The sequence below is a fragment of the Suricata suricatta genome, chromosome 12 (assembly GCF_006229205.1).
Source record: "Suricata suricatta isolate VVHF042 chromosome 12, meerkat_22Aug2017_6uvM2_HiC, whole genome shotgun sequence".
Taxonomy (NCBI): domain Eukaryota; kingdom Metazoa; phylum Chordata; class Mammalia; order Carnivora; family Herpestidae; genus Suricata; species Suricata suricatta.
In genome coordinates this window covers 3941625-3957960 of record NC_043711.1, presented here as the reverse complement: position 1 = coordinate 3957960, position 16336 = coordinate 3941625, and the positions used below count along the sequence as shown (strand labels likewise).

General features: G+C 62.3%; 1 protein-coding gene and 1 long non-coding RNA gene across 5 annotated transcripts in view; one reads left to right on the top strand and one right to left on the bottom strand.

The window, feature by feature from the left end:
- Window positions 1–13909, top strand: part of RFX2 (regulatory factor X2) — an 84425-nt gene extending 70516 nt beyond the window's left edge. For 3 of the 4 annotated variants that reach the window (XM_029916627.1, XM_029916626.1, XM_029916623.1), the window contains 11 exons: window positions 637–756; window positions 3341–3456; window positions 4319–4437; window positions 5002–5114; window positions 5474–5628; window positions 6655–6752; window positions 7589–7738; window positions 8590–8798; window positions 10468–10621; window positions 11911–11953; window positions 12453–13909. In XM_029916627.1, coding sequence (XP_029772487.1) covers window positions 637–756; window positions 3341–3456; window positions 4319–4437; window positions 5002–5114; window positions 5474–5628; window positions 6655–6752; window positions 7589–7738; window positions 8590–8798; window positions 10468–10621; window positions 11911–11953; window positions 12453–12571 — 1396 coding nt within the window. In that variant the 3' untranslated portion in view covers window positions 12572–13909. The remainder of the gene's footprint in view (window positions 1–636; window positions 757–3340; window positions 3457–4318; window positions 4438–5001; window positions 5115–5473; window positions 5629–6654; window positions 6753–7588; window positions 7739–8589; window positions 8799–10467; window positions 10622–11910; window positions 11954–12452) is intronic. The other variant, XM_029916624.1, reaches the window with a different exon arrangement.
- An 18-nt stretch (window positions 13910–13927) lies between these two features.
- Window positions 13928–15571, bottom strand: LOC115273552. The gene is made up of 3 exons (XR_003900830.1): window positions 15405–15571; window positions 14489–14635; window positions 13928–14031 (listed from the first exon to the last, which is right to left on the bottom strand). It is a non-coding gene; the product is annotated as an uncharacterized LOC115273552 (long non-coding RNA).
- Window positions 15572–16336: the final 765 nt, after the last annotated feature.

The following is a 16336-nucleotide window of genomic DNA, read 5'->3' as shown; positions in this document are numbered from 1 at the left end:
GGTGGTGGTGATGGTGGTGATGGTGGTGGTCATGGTGATGATGATGACGGTGGTGATGGTGAGGATGGTGGAGGTGGTGGTGATGAGGATGGTGATGGTGGTGATGGTGGAGGTGGTGGAGGCGGTGGTGATGGTGGCGGTGATGGTGGTGGTGATGGTGGTGATGGTGGTGGTGATGGTGGTGATGGTGGAGGTGGTGGTGATGGTGGTGATGGTGGAGGTGGTGGTGATGGTGGTGGTGGTGGTGATGGTGATGATGATGACGGTGGTGATGGTGAGGATGGTGGAGGTGGTGGTGAGGATGGTGATGGTGGAGGTGACAATAGTGATGTGTGACGGTGGTGATGATGATGACGATGATGGTGATGTTGATCATGAGGCCATACCGCATCAAACAAAGCTAGACTGCTTTTCCCATTGCAGGACCTCTCAGAGCCATTATAATATTATATATGCAAGAGGGGAACCTCCAAGAGGGGGGCAAGTATAGACTCTCCTAAGCCTCTCTGACTGTGGAGTAGCCCATCCGGTCCAGGGGACACTGAACCTGAGAACCGGAAACGGAGGCCCAGCAGCCCCCGGCTCGTCACCTGGACGCCTGCAAAGAGCACTGACCGTGAGACGCTTGGTTTCCAGGGGCAACTCCAAGTACCATTACTACGGGATCCGCCTGAAGCCGGACTCGCCCCTGAACCGGCTCCAAGAGGACCCCCAGTACATGGCCATGCGGCAGCAGCCCACACACCAGAAGCCGAGGTGAGCCACCCGCCCGCCGCAGGGGCCAGGTCTGACCTTCGCTTGGGGAACACGCAGAGAAGCGTTTCACGACGTTAAATGCACAGGCAGGAGGAGGCTCTCCGAACTGTGAGGGAAAAGGTAGATCTGTATGAGCCTCTGGCCCCGGCGTCCTGGGAGAGCCAAGGCACGGAGGCCGGGCACGCAACGTTGTCCGGCTCACAGAGCCTCAGACCTTTCTCCTTTAAAAAAAAATAGGCATTATTATTATTTTTTTCTTTTTAAAATTTTTTTAACATTTATTCACTTTTGAGAGACAGAGACAGAGCATGAGCAAGGGAGGGGCAGAGTGAGAGAGGGAGACACAGAATCGGAAGCAGGCTCCAGGCTCTGAGCTGTCAGCACAGAGCCCGACGCGGGGCTCGAACCCACGAACCCTGAGATCATGAGCTGAGCCGAAGTTGGACGCTTAACTGACTGAGCCCCCCAGGCGCCTCTGGGCATTATTTTTTAGGACAGTTTTAGGTTCACGGCAGAATTGAGCAGGACGTGCAGGGCTGTCCTTACGCTCCCTGGCCTCCCGCGCACAGCCCCCGCCACCAGCGTGGCGCCGGAGCCGTGAGTGAGTCGGTGAGGACTGCGGACCTGCATCGGCACGTCGTTACCACCTCAAGGCCTTGCTCAGCGCCGGGGCTCCGTCCAAACGCACGTGCGACGGCTCGTTCGCGGCGTCACGGTGTCACACGGAGTAGTTTCCCTGCCTCACAGTCCCCGGGGCCCCGCCCCCTCACCCCCTCCTCCCCTCAGCCTCCGGCAGCCGCTGAGGTCCCACACTTCGGCCGTGTCCAGAGGACCAGAGAGCTGCAACCATAGACCTTTAATGGTCCACAGCAGGGGGAAAAAGAGAGTGGGCGGAAAAGGACCCAAGAAGCCCGGAGGAAGAAGCCTCCATACTTAAATGGCTGCTTCTCCCTGACATTTTGATCTACTGGCTGTGAAGGGCCGGTCATTTTCTGGAATGTTCTCGTCTTTATCCATCACATACCTACTCATCTTTTAAGGCAGGGGTCAGCACACTCTTCTGTAAAGGGCCGGAGAGCAGCTCCCTGAGGCTTTGCCGGCCAGACACCGGGGACCTGAGCTCTGCCATGGTGGCCTGAAAGCCCGCGCAGGTGACCCGTACACGAGTGGGCGTGGCCATGTGCCAATAAAACTTTATTCACAGGCAGCTCTTTCCACCCACGGCTCTGGGGCTCCAGTAAAATCACCTTGTTTACACACACACACCATAAAAAAAAAAACCTTTATTCACAGAACAAGGAGCACAATTGTCCCTCCACAGCCATGAGCTGCAGACCACCGGTTCGGGGCCCCAGGGAACCCGGAAGGTCACCTCCCTGGCAGCCTCGCAGTCACCGCCCCTGCCCTACTCCCCGCTGCCCTGCCCCTCTCCACAGGGTCAGGCTGCTCCGGAGCGGGGACCGTGCCCCCTCACCTCCCCGGGGCGCCAGCAGCAGCTCCAAGGCCCTCCCAGTGACTCCAAACCACGCTGCTCAATCGTGGGAGGTGGAGACGAGAATCTCTAGAACATTCTCCAGGAGCCTACAGATGAAAGGGTGGAAGCAACCGTCCACCGTGTGCCTGCTTGTCCACACACATGGACTCTGTCACTTCCTCTTGTTTGGCTCGGGCCCTGCAGACACCTGTGACATTGCACCAGGCAGCTCTGCGCCCCGGGTCGGTTACACTTGGAACCATCTCGAGTCAGGCAGCCTGCACGTACCTGGGAGGCATCTCTCCGTCCTCGCGGGAAGCCTGACCCTCCTCTCCCAGCTGGAGCTGGGTCCCTGCCCTTCCCACCACGCACCATCCCCCCCTCCCCCGACAGCGTCCCGCTGGGCTCAAGGAACGGAGGGCCCTGGGGAGTCCAGTTTGCTGCCAGGACAGGCTGGCCCCAGCTTTGTGGCTCTAGGCAAAAGGAAAGTCCCAGAATTTCCTTTGTGATTCTATTGAAAGAAGTTCACTTGTCGTCTAAGAGAGAAGTATTAGAGAAAACACACACACACACACACACACACACACACACACACACACCCCAAGGATCCCTCAGCAGATGAATGGACACGCAGATGTGTCCCTCCAGACCCTGGAATGTTAGTCAGCAATAGAAAGGAAAGACATCCTGACCACTGCTACAGCATGGACGGACCCTGAGAACATTGTGTTCAGTGACGGAAGCCGGACACAAAAGGACAGATACTGTAGGGCTCCAGCCACAGGAGGTCCCTAGAAGCGTCCCGTCCACAGAGACAGAGAGGAGACGGTGCACCCAGGGTTGGGGCAGGGGACGGGGAGCCAGCATTTCATGGGGAGATGGAAGGTTCTAGAGACGGATGACAGGGGCGGCTTGACGCCCCTGAGCAGCACACGTAGAGATGGTGAAGAGGATACACTTTATGTTCCGTGTATTTTAGCACAAGGCTTTAAAACTTACACCCGCACATACATACACCCCCCAATCTGAATCCTGCTCGGCTCTCTGCTCCCCAGACCCCCGCGGGCAGTACTGCTGGGGCCTCATGGCGGCCCTGTGTCCCCCGTCCAGGTACCGGCCAGCCCAGAAGACAGACAGCCTCGGGGACGGTGGCTCGCACGGCGGCCCGCACAGCACCCCGGAGCAGGCCATGGCTGCCCAGAGCCAGCACCACCAGCAGTACATAGGTGAGGGCCCACCCGGGCGCGGGGCCTTCCGGAAGCTCCAGTGTCCACCCAGCTCCCCGAGGTGCTCAGGGTGTCACATGCCGGCTGTTTACAGTTTTCTTGTATGAAACCGTTTTAATTAGAGAGGTGTTCTAGATCAACCTTTACGGCATCCCCAAGATTTCAGAATAATCAGGAGATGCCCCCCAAATCAACGTGTAAGGCGACCGTCAGAAGAATGAATCCGTAGCGAAACGCTCGTCAGAGGGAAGACTGGGTGCATGTTAAGACCTGTTGGCTCAGGACTTGGCTGCTGCCCTCAGTTCCCCTTGCTTCTCCGGAGCATTTAGGATGCTCGGGACTCCCTAACTGTCCCTCCCACCCCAGGGCCCTGCCACCAGGCTGCCTGGTCCTCCCCTGGGAGACCCCCCCCCCCAGCACCTCTGCTGCTCAGGAGAGCCTCTACCTCGCAGCCCAGGGCGGGGGGCACACTGAAGACAGCAGCGGCCTTCAGCTGCTGTTTGTGTATTTTTGGAGCCCAGGCAGAACCCTCTGGAAGTCACTAGGGACAGCCGGGCAGGCCCCCTCCCCAGGTTCGCCGCCCTGGGTGGTCCCCACGCTGGGGTGACGGGAGCGCTCCCTGAGTGCCAGGCCCTGGGCTCAGCGCTCGCCTGTGTCCGTGCACTTGGTGTCACTGGGAGAGGACACCGCGGTCCCCTTGTGTCCCTGAGAAAACCAAAGCTTAAAAATGGTGAGACCCAGGGCAGAGGAGCGGTCACGGGTGTGCCGGGCAGGCATCCACCAGCGCCTGGGCCTCCCAGACGGCCCCTGCTCCTGCGTGCGGACCTCCGGCCGCTCTGTGAACCCCCATTTCCTCCCCCAGATGTGTCCCACGTCTTCCCAGAGTTCCCTGCGCCTGACCTGGGAGGCGCCCTGCTGCGGGAGAGCGTCACGCTGCACGACGTCAAGGCCCTGCAGCTGGCCTACCGGCGGCACTGCGAGGTGACCGCCCCCCCCACCCCGGCCCGGGACACAGACAGCCCCCCAGCCTGGCCTGAGAGCGGAGCGTGCCTCCCTCCCCCACCCCGCCGCCACAGCTGCCGGACTCTCCGACGGCACAGGGTGACCCCGGGTGACCCAGAGGGGACAGGAGCGGCACCTCTGCTTCCTCTAGCTGAGAAGTAGATAGGATTTCCACTCTTTCTTTTTTTTTTGAGACAAACAGAAAACAAAGAATGAGTGGGGGAGGGGCAGAGAGCATCCCAAGCAGGCTCTGCACTGTCAGCACAGAGCCTGATGCAGGGCTCGATCCCACAAACCGTCAGAGCATGACCTGAGCAGAAATCGGGTGTCGGATGCTTAATCAACTAAGCCTCCGGGGGCCTCAGAATCGCCAGTCTCTGAACTGTGGCCCGTCCCTTCATTCTGTCCCTTCCTGTGGTCTCTCTGCATTTCAAGGGAGCCCACGGCCGCCCCTATCACGGCTCCGGTCTGCCCGTCGCGACAACGGTGCCAGACGCTCCTTCTGACGCAGCTGCGCGTCTGACCGGCCGTGTTTATTCGCAGGCAACTCTGGACGTCGTGGTGAACCTGCAGTTTCACTACATCGAGAAGCTGTGGCTTTCCTTCTGGAACTCAAAAGCCCCCTCTGGTGACGGGCCCGCCTCTCTCCCTGCCAGGTAACTCAGTGCCCCCTCCCCAAGATTGGCGGCTCCTCTCCCGGGACCCCAGGCTTGACCCGCAGGCCGCGGACCCCCACACTGTGACCCAGGGACAAATGTGTCACCTTTCCGGAACTGGTGCTCAGAGCCCCCTCCCGTGTGTGTATGGCTTTCACCCCCCGTCTGTGGTTGGTGTTGCCCCTTCCGCTAGGTCAGCACGAGGGACCGTAGGGAGGACGCGTCATCACCCGGGCACAGGCAGGGGAGGGGCAGCACGGCCCGCGGGGGTCTTGGCCTCGGGGTCGGCGCGGTCCTGTGGCCTCCTCCCCCCACCCCCCTGCAGGCCACGGCTCACCCTGTCCCCTGCTTCCCCACAGCGACGGGGAGGCCGCAGGCGCCGTCCTCCCCAAGGACAAGCTGGTGTCCCTGTGCAAGTGCGAGCCCATCCTCAAGTGGATGAGGAGCTGCGACCACATCCTGTACCAGGCGCTGGTGGAGGTCCTCATCCCCGACGTGCTGCGGCCCGTGCCCAGTAAGCCGCCCGCAGGCCCCGTGCGCTCTCCCGCCCCCCGGACCCAGGCCCGGGAGGCCCGCCAGCCTCGGCTCACCGCCTGCCCGCAGCTTCAGAGACTGCGCTCCGTGCTGCCGGCCGGGCCCCGGTGGTGACGCGGTGGTGACACTCCGGCCGGAGGAGGTCTCCGGAGGGTGGGGCTGAGGTCACAGGACAGACCTACCCCAGTCTGCGGGTTGGCTAAAACCCCGCTAGGGCTGGCCACCCTCCCAGGAGCCTAGCCCGGATGGCATCCTGGCCCCCTCAGGCCCTCCTCTGGGTCCCGACAGGGGTGCGGGGCTCGGGGAGGAGGAGGAGGCCGGCTGAGGCCTCCATGCTAATGACCGACCGCAGGGGCACCGCAGGCCACCTAGCGGGCGCCCGTCAGTGTCTGTGCCTGGTGCCGCTTTTGTGACAGAAAACAATGATCGCCTCATTCCCCCGGGCTCGGCTGCCCGGAACCCGCTGGTGGCAGTGTGCACTGAGTCTCTGTGGCAACGTTTGAGTTGGGGTCTACTTCCTTTTACAGTTTTGTAGGGTTTTCTGTTATCAGTCTTCCTGGGTTCGCATTGCAAGCCACCTCTGTCACCCCGGAAGCGGGTGGAACCACATACCTGTGTGTGCGTGAGGGCCTCTCCCCGGCGCTGTGGGCTGCCCTGTGTCACGGGGGCACGGCGGGGGGTTGGGCCCGGCCCCCACCCCGTCGGTGCCAGGAGCTCCCCTCCCTGGGGCGACCACAGAGGTCTGCGCACATCCCCCAGTGTCCCCTGGCCGCAGAGTCACCGCGGCGAGAGCCCCTAGCGCAGACAGGCAGGTGCAGGAGATGAAGGCAGCGGGCGGCCCTCACCCCTACCCAGCGCTGCCCCGACAGAGCCCCCTGCATTCTCCCCGGTCCCTCTTCCCTGTGAGCGCCGTTGCCTCTTTTCCTCCACATGCGCGTCTCTTGCCCTGAGCTGATCCAGACGACAGGACTGCCGGTCTCACCGTCTCGCGGCTTGTGTCTCCCAGGCACCTTGACCCAGGCCATCCGTAACTTTGCCAAGAGCTTGGAGGGCTGGTTGACGAATGCCATGAGTGACTTCCCACAGCAGGTCATCCAGACCAAGGTAACCGCTCGGCTGTGACTGGAGCAGCTCGGGGGGGGGAGGGGGGGGCTGGGGGGCCTGTCCCCTGCTCCAGGGAAGGCAGGCCGCTCCTGCGGGTCCTGAGGCCCCTGAGTCCTCCCAGGAAGCCCGAGGCTGGTGGTGATGATGCAGGACCAGCACTAGCAGGGAGGGGCACGGCGGAAGAAGTCCTTTGCTGGGGTGCATTTGGGTCGGTTCAGAACAGACAGAAGGATTCCAAGCCCATCATAGGAGGGTGGCCTCAGTCTCCTTGCGGTCACCCTTACCGAGGTGGTCTTACCTTTGAAATGTGCCGACTTGGCCTCCATGCACAGGGGGGAGTGACTGCCTGCTGCTCTGGTGTCTCTCAGAGGCCTGCGTGCAGTGAGGCCAGGGTCCCGGCCTCCAGCCTCCCTGACCCCTCGGGAACTCTGTTAGGCCGATGGCTCTCAAACTTCGGGGCGCATACGAGTAGCCAAGGTGGAGGTTAACATCACAGATTCGCACGCCCCACCCCCCAAAGCCTGACCCCATGGCCCCCAGGAATCCGTTCCCCGCCCCCGGCCACTCCAGAGAGCCAGAGGAATTCTGGGGGCATAAGCGTACCGTCCTGAATGCTAGGTCCCCGGTACTGTGTGTGGCATCTGCTCTGGAAGCGCAGATGCCCTGGTGAGGTTTGTATCCTTCATTCAGTGTCACTCTTCGGGTCCTTGAGACTGTCCGAAGCGGGGGTGGGGGGGGTCCCTCTTCCCTGCCCCCTCCCCCCGCACTGTCCCTGAGCCTGCAGCCTCCCCGGAGAAGGGGGAACCGGCCCACCGTCCGCGTCTCCCTCGCCGCAGGTGGGCGTGGTCAGTGCCTTCGCGCAGACGCTGCGCAGATACACGTCGCTCAATCACCTGGCCCAGGCGGCCCGGGCCGTGCTCCAGAACACTTCCCAGATCAACCAGATGCTCAGCGACCTCAACCGCGTGGACTTCGCCAACGTGCAGGTGACTCTCCGGGGTGACCCCCTCCCCCGCCCCGCGGCCTGGTGAAGCTGCCTGTGACCCCCCCCACCCCACCGGCCCAGCCTTCCAGCCTCGAGGAAAATGCACAAAACCACAAAATTCAACCCACAGCAAAAGCCGGCATGCGTGAGGACAGGTTCAGGGTGTGGGTCCTCCCGCAGGCCACCCAACCCCCACCCCGTGACCCCGCGGGCCCCCCCAGCATCCAGGCACCTGGACCCACACCTCAGTTCACACTCCAAGAATCTACCTTCCTGTTGACATTTTCGGGATCTCTCCTCCGGGCTCGGGGCGTGGGCTGTGCGCGTGCAGGTCCTGGCCCGGGGACGCTCCCCCGCCCCCCCAAGTCCTTCCACTCAATACACAAACACACATTTGGGAAGGTGACCGCTTAAAAGTGAAACACCACATAGGGGCGCCTGGGTGGCTCAGTCGGTTAAGCGTCCAACTTCAGCTCAGGTCATGATCTCACAGTTTGTGGGTTCGAGCCCCGTGTCGGGCTCTGTGCTGACAGCTCGGAGCCTGGAGCTGCTACCGATTCTGTGTCTCCTCTCTCTGACCCTCCCCTGCTTGTACTGTCTCTCTCTGTCTCTCAAAAATAAATTTAAAAACATTAAAAAAAATTTTTAATAAAAATAAAAGTAAAAGACACCACAAAGACCCGGTCTGTCCTCTGAGCCTCGGACCCGGGAAGCAGGGGTTTAAGCGTCAGAAGCCCGGGAAGCTTCCATCTCAGGACGTCTGTCCGTCCGCGTCCGCCCCCGGGCTGGTGGCAGCGGAGAGGCCCCGGGCGGCCATGGGGGCTGCGCGCTGACCCGCCGCCCGCCCCCCAGGAGCAGGCCTCGTGGGTGTGCCAGTGCGAGGAGGGCGTCGTGCAGCGGCTGGAGCAGGACTTCAAGCTGACGCTGCAGCAGCAGAGCTCACTGGACCAGTGGGCAGCCTGGCTGGACGGCGTGGTCACCCAGGTCCTGAGGCAGCACGCCGGCAGCCCCAGCTTCCCCAAGGCCGCCCGGCAGTTCCTTCTGAAATGGTCCTTTTACAGGTAAGCCCGCCTCGGCTTCCGGAAGAACTCGGGGCCTTGGGGCTGGGGGTCCGGAGCCGGAGCTGCCTGCCCGGCAGGGACGGCACGTTGATGGTCTTGGAGGTGAGCGGCCTCTGGCCTTCCCTCCCGGGCCTGTGCCCTCCTGTGCTTGGCAGGCGGCCCCGGGGAGAAGGCAGGGGCGCAACATAAGTAGCTCTCGGGCGGGGAAGGGGACCCACGGAGAGCCCGCCAGGGACCCAAAGCCCCAGCTCGCCTGTTTCCCGGGGGGGCTGGGCTGCACAGAGCCGAGGAGCTTCGAGGAGAAAACGCCCCAGACCCCAAGCCAGCCCACTCTGTCCACCGACCCCGCCTTCGCGCCGCAAACGCTCACGCCACCTTTGCTTTCCACGCGCCGATTTGGCCGCGGCGGTCAGCATGGACGGGGCCCACAGCCCGCTGAGGCCACGGCGGGGGGAGCGTTAAGCAGAATCTGTCCTCACTGTGCTGCCGCTGACCCACTCGCACGCCCCATCCTCCACACACGGTTTCAACCTGGTAAAAAATCACGGGCCACGTTAAAATGGCCGGAAGCTGATTTGGGCCAACACTGCTCCGCACTGGGGAGCCCCACCCGAGGCGGTCGGTGAGCGAGGGGAGAGGGTTTACGGAGAACTCGCGGGGGCAAAGCAAGGACGCGAGGTGACCCACTTCAGCTGCTCCTGTATTTGAGACCCCGGCGTCCATGGCTCATTGTTGCCAAGGCCCGCGGGGATTCCGGCGCGGACGCCGGCCTAGGTCCGGTCAGCTTGGGCCACGGGGCGTCAGAGCCCCCTGCTTGAGTACGGTCAGGGGCTCCCACCCCTCTCCTCTCCTGCCTTGTCCCCTCCTGTTTCTTTGCGACATCCGCGCTGAGACATACCGAGAGGGTAAGCTCTGAGGTGGGGCGCCGGGGGGTCGGGCCCGAGGTTCTGCTCAGGTGCAAGTAGTCTAATTCCTTTAGATCAAGGGGTCGCTCTTTCTATAAAGAATCAATAAGTATTTCTGAGAAATAAATAAGCTATTGTTGGCACACGGTCTGTAAATGAACAGGCATGGCTACGTGGCAATAAAACGTTAGTTACGGGCACTGAAATGTGGATTTCCGGTACTTTTTCATGGGTCGTGAAATATAATGCTGCTTCTGACTTGGTTTCCAACCTCTTGCAAATGAAAAAACCATCCTGAGTTCACACGTTGTACGCGGAGGGGCAGTGGGCTGGGGCCGGTCGGGATTTGGGGCCCCAGTGTGCCGGTCCCTGCTGCGGCCCAAAGAGGCAGAAGCGCCCTGAGTTCTGTCCTATTTTAGGTCCCGAGCCCCTGACTGAGGAGAGAAGGGTGCGCGGGAAGGAGTCCCTGGAGGCGAAGGGAGGCCGTGCCGTGGGCGAGGGAGGCAGGGCGGGCTGACCTCAGGCCGCGCCCTCGGGCTTATGTCCCATAGGGACGCAGTGTCCTGTTTCCAGGGCCTCTGGCTTAGAGCCGGCGGCTCCCGCCCGCCAGTCCCCACCTGGGTCACCCCGCACTCAGGCGTTCTTTGGCCGGCTGGCAGGCTCCTCGTGGGCCCACGGGGCCCCCCAAAAGGCCTGGCTCGACTGCCCGCCCGCGACGCCCTGCTCCCCCGAAGGTTCCCAGCCCCTGTGTGCCCATCCCCCAGCTCCATGGTGATCCGCGACCTCACACTGCGCAGCGCCGCCAGCTTCGGCTCCTTCCACCTGATCCGCCTGCTCTACGACGAGTACATGTTCTACCTGGTGGAGCACCGCGTGGCCGAAGCGACGGGGGAGACGCCCATCGCCGTGATGGGAGAGGTGAGGGCCCCCCGCCGGGCGGGGGCGGGGCCGGGGGCGGGGCCTGCCGCGGGGACGCCCTGACAGCCAGCTTGGTGGGGCCGGCCATTGGTGGGAAGGAGCCTGCGGGCGGCCCGGCGGACCCAGGTTCAGACCTGGCTCCTCTCACCGCTGGGGGGAGACCTCGAACACCCGCCCGCACCTTCCATGATTGTAAAATACATTTACCATTTACGATTCTAGTCATTTTATTTTTTTTTAAGTTTATTTATTTTGAGAGGGAGAAAGGGGGGGCAGAGAGAGGGAGAGAGAATCTCAAGCAGGCTTCGCACTGACAGCACAGAGCCCGAAGCAGGGCTCGAACCTACGAACCGCGAGATCATGACCTGGGCCAAAGTCAGCCGCTCAACCGACTCAGCCGCCCAGGCGCCCCTCCCATTCCAGCCAGTTTAAAGTGAAACTTCAGTGGCGCCTGGTACATTAAGAGCTGTGCAAACATCACCGCTACGTAATTCCAGAAAGCTCCATCACCCCAAAGGCAGTCGCCCCCGTCCCTCTCCCCCGACGCCGGCAACCAGGGCCCCGCTTTCTGCTGGGATTCTCCCGTTGTGGACATTTCACACGCACGGGTCACACATGATACGACCTTTTGTGTCCCGCCTGTGTCCCTCAACGTGATCTCTCTACCGCGCAGCCATGGGGCAGGGGTGTCATTGCCTCACTCCTTCTGTGGCCAAGTGATACCCCATCACACAGCTTTCCCCCACCCCTCCCTTTCCCCCACCCCTGCCCTTTCCCCCCACCCCTCCCTTTCCCCCCACCCCTGCCCTTTCCCCCCACCCCTGCCCTTCCCCCACCCCTGCGGTGATGGACACACTGTCATGTACACTGGGGGCTGCTGTGAACACAGGTAGGGGGTGGGGGGACACCTGGTTTAATCCCGGTTTTCACCTCACTGGGGCGCACTCCTGGCAGCGGAGTGCGGGTCACCTGGGAGGTTCTGAGGAAGAACGAGGTGATGGTCACAGAGCTTTCAACACACAAGCCTGTCACCACTCAGAGGCCACAGTCCCTGCCCTCTTGGTGGCCTGGGCAGTCAGCACCCCCTCGGCCCTCCAGCGGCTCCCAGGCCAGAGGGGACATGCAGCATTGGGAGGGGACACACCCAGTATCAGTGCCACCTCTGCCACCTCGCGTGTGGGAACCGCTATCATTTCCAAAAGCCTGTTTGGGCTGCAGATGGGGGGGTGACTGACAGTCACAGGACCAGACCCCCTGCGGAGGCCCCTGACCCCCCTTCTCTCTTCCAGTTCAACGATCTCGCCTCCTTGTCGCTGACGCTGCTCGACAAAGGTGGGTGTGTCCACGGCCCTGTCCCGGAGGCTCTCAGGCTCTTCCCCCCTCCCCTGCGCAGCCCCTGGGGTGGGCTGGGGGCCTGTAGGAGCTGCTCCAGACAGGCCGGGGGTCTGGGCAGCAGCAGTGACACTCATGCGGGGCTGGCTACCCCCCCAGACTCCGAGGAGCAGTCCCTCCCTCAGGTATGCGCCTCGAGGCTGGGTCTAGTCCCCTCCCCAGGCACCTCCACATGGGGCTCAGGAGCAGGGCCACAGCCCCGGCCCCCCACAGCCACTTCCCCCCACCTTGCCCCACGGGATGGGGACACCAGCGGCCCAGGGGGGCCCTGCCAGGAATGTGACCCACCAGGTGGACGCTGGTCACAGGAGGCCTCCTTGGGCACTGCAGGCTGGGGGCCCTGGCCCGGCCATGCCTGCGCGCCTCCCTGAGAACGTGCTCCTCTCTCCCTCCCTGCCGCGCCCCTGCCCAACCCCTCATCCCCGACGCTAACCTGCAGATGACCTTGGAGAGGACCGCGTGGGTGTCAGCGAAACCGAGCCGGACGCCCGCGGCCTGGGTGAGCCGCTGGTGAAGAGGGAGCGTGGTGACCCGGGCCACTCCCTGCAGGGCGTCTAGCTGGACGGCGCCTTCCCTGGGCTCCGCCACCACCGTGCCTCTCAGCTGGTGTGACCTGACTCGCGTGGGCACCGGCGCCCCCTCACAGGACTCGCCATCCCTCAAGAAAACCGTTGGTAACACGCAGAAGGTCACAGCAGGCTCCTGAGTGCCCGAACCACTCACCTGGTCCTCAAGGGTCATCTTCTCCTTCCGAGCGCACGCTCTCTCTCTCCCCTGCTGGCCCATGCCCACGCACCCCCGCCTGAGGGCCGCACGGTCGGCACCTCCAGCTGGGGCTTCCCTGTTCGGCGGGTTCCAATTTCCACCATTACTTTTTAAAAGTCAGGTCCCAGGAGGGAGGGCATGTCCACGGAACCCCTGCCCTGGCGCCCGGTGGGGACAAGGGACCATCTCAGCGCTGTGCCCGCGGCCGATTGCCAAGACCCTGGACCACACACAGCCCACGGCCCCGTCCGCCTCAAAGAACATGTCACGGAAATGGCCTGCTCATGCCGAGACACCGTGGTGTCTTTAAGAATCAAAACCATACATTTTATCAGCAACTAGGAGGATTTGGATTCTGTCCAAGTTCACAGCCAACATCAAGCCAAACTGCTGGGTCTGGAATGAGTTTGTTCCGAGGGGCCTGGGTGGTCAGTGTTTCAGTGGCGCCTTCTTCCGAGGGCGGCCAGTGGGGCCAAGTCTGCCTGGCTCCCACTCCACAGAATCTTCTGGAATGCCTGCCTTTGAACTAGCAATCCTGGAGCACTTTGACCCCCCAGGCGAGTCCCATCTTGAACTGCTCAAAGTCGAAACTCTTCTTTGAGTTAAAGGAATCCGAGGACTTGCACGGCCTTGAGCTTTGAACGCTCTGGATCTGTATCCATCATAGCGTGTTGCACTTGGTTAGTTTCGTGCAGAGTTCTGCCCCCAAACCAACTGCAAAGGAGGACACACCTCTGGTCTAGGAAGCGCCATCATACGAAATGCAATAGTTTCGCCTTTTGGAAGTATGTTTATCTCCATAGTTTTGTGCTCTACTTGTTATTAGAAAGTCTCTTATGATCACACATGTTGCAGGATATTCAGTCCCCAATACTTTTTTCTCACGCACACAGAAGGCACTGGTGTAAACTCGCGAGGCCTTTAAAAACCCTCCCTCCTCGGCCGCCAGGTGTGCAGAGAGGTGTGGAGGGAAAGTCAGGACAGACAGGCGCCTATTTTAGAGGCCAAAAGTCCACGGTGATCACAATGTTTGCCTGCTTTTAAGTTCAAGACTTAGATGGAATCAGACAGAAAGAATGTCTTTAAAATACATCTCCTCTCTCCCGGGAGACGCTTCCGCTCCCGGCTCGAGGGCTGTGCTGGCTTTTCTTGCGCATGCGCCACGCAGGACGACGGGGTTTCCGCCTCTGCAGGCTCCGCGGGAGCGACAGGCGACCGTGAAGACTGGAGCCTCCCAGCCCGCTCGTTTCCCACTGCAGTGAACACACCCCGGGTGCCCACCTCGTGCCCCAAGCCACACGCCCGCCCTCCCACACCCCTGCACACACACACACGGTCATCCTGAAGGATGCGGCCCTCCCTCCAAGACAGTCCCGTGCCTTAGGCTGCCAGCCCAGCAGGTTCATGCCCTGTGAGCCTTAGAGGAGGAGCAGTGGCTTCCAGCACCTTCTTCTCGGCTCTCTGGCGAGTGTTCCAGAAGGAGCAGGTTCCCTGAGCCTCGTTTAGCAGGCCCAGCCCTGGGCCAAAGATAGCAGGGAACCAATTCCCAGCCCCAGACGGTCAGGACTATCTGCAGGCAGCCTGGACACGGCAGAGCGAAGCCCTGCTCCAGCACCGACCAGACCGGCCGGTCGTCCTCAGGGCTCATCCGGAAGTGGGGGGGAGGGGGGCGAACTTGGGGATCCCCTAAGAATCAGTGCATGAACTTACCCTAGCGTGGCCAGTCTTGAGCCCCATCCACAGAGGAGCTGCCTGGTGGGGTTGCTGTGGGGGCGGGAAAGCCGCGTGGTCTGGCCCACCCCGCTCGGGGGCTCTGACGCAGGGGATTGTGGGACTGGGCGAACCCCTGCGGAGAGACTAACGGGGGCAGAAGCCAGGATGGGAAGATGTTCCAGAAACGTGGACCCGGTTCCTGGTCAACCCCTAAAGTTCCTCCTCCGTGCCAGGCCAGGGCCCCCAGTGCCCCAGAGAGGCTCAGCCCAGGCCCCTCTGTCCCAGGTAGAGGCCCTGAGGTCCCCAGTGACACTGAAGTCACCTGGGACCCCACAGCCTGCAGCCGGCTCAGTGCTCTGCTGTCGCCATCTTGAAATTCTTAAGTTTTTGAACCCAGGGCCCACGCTTTCATTTTGCACTGGGCCCTGATGCTAACTTTGTGGCCAGCGTGGGAAGCCCCCAGGACGCCACCATGCCACCTGCCCTTGAGCTGGGCGGCCGGGCCGGCTCTGCAGCGACTCCCTGCCAGGCCGAGAACCCAGCAGGGCCCGGGCTCACCCCATCTCCGGGTTCACGGTGGGTCTCAGTCGGTCTCGGGCGCTCTCCAGCCTGAGACCCCCCCCAGCGGTGCCGCCCTCACCAAGCCACCAAGCAGCAGCCCTCCCCCTGCCCAGCCTCCCCCTCTAGAGCCAGGCCCGGAGCTGGGGTGGCAGGGTCCCTGGAGGAGGAGAGCCAGGCCCGGCTGGGTGAGCACAGATAACATCCCCCCCCCCATGACAGCTGCCCCAGGAGCCCAAGTGGAGGTGAGCAGGGGAGCCTGCCCAAGGTCCATAGACTGTCCGCTCCCTCCGAAAGCCCACCTGGTAGGAACCCAGGCACGGGGAGCCGAACAAGGAGGGGAACCCCATCCTACCAAGAGCCTCTGGGAGGTTCTGACTAATCACGACAGCTCCGTGCTAGATGCTTCTGTCTGATCTCCACTTTTGGACAGTAGGTGTTCCCCACATAGTACGCACGTGGAGAAATTTGAAGCTGCTGGCTGGAATGCAGACGTGATGGCTGGAGCATCCACAGCCATTTTAGACCTCAAGGTGGGACATTGTGTAATAAGGATGGCAAAGTGATGAGACAAAGGATCCTGGATCCCTGGTGACCGCGGAGCTGCTTTCCCTAGCCGTGGGTGTCACCCCTCCCCCACTCCTGCCGCAGTTTCCGCTGCTTCCCCGCCCCTCCCAGGTCCTGCTCCGGAACCGGCCTTCCACCCAAACGGACCTGCCCTTCCCGGCGCTGCGGACCTGCAGCCCCTCCCACCGCTGCTCAGAGGTTTGCGGGGCATCACCCTCCCCTGGCGAGGCGGGGCTCAGCGTCAGACGTCCCGGACCTCCTCCTCTGTCTTCGTCCCGGCGTTGCCCACCCCCCCCCATCCCACTGTCCAGACCAGAAACCCCGGCCACCTGCGCGGAAGACCCCGCCCCCCTCCCCAAATGCTCACAACGCAGCCACCCTCGCTTTCCTCCTCACCTCGCCCCAACCCCTCCTGGGGACAGGCCGCGGGCAGGGGAAAGAGGAGGAGGCGGGGCAAGCATGACACCAACGCCCTGTCCCTGGCCACGCCCTCCTCTAAATGACAGCTGACCCTTGGGCAACGTGGGGGTTGGGGCGCAGACCCTCCTTGCAGCCAAAACTCCATGCAGAACTTCTGGCCCCCCGGAGTCTTAACAGCCTGCTGTTGACCGGAAGGCTTACCCATAAACGGCGCATGTCTTGTGCGCCACGCGCATCCCATACCGTATTTGTAAGGCGAGCTGGAGGCAAGGAAACGCAGTCAGGGAGGTGACAAGGAAG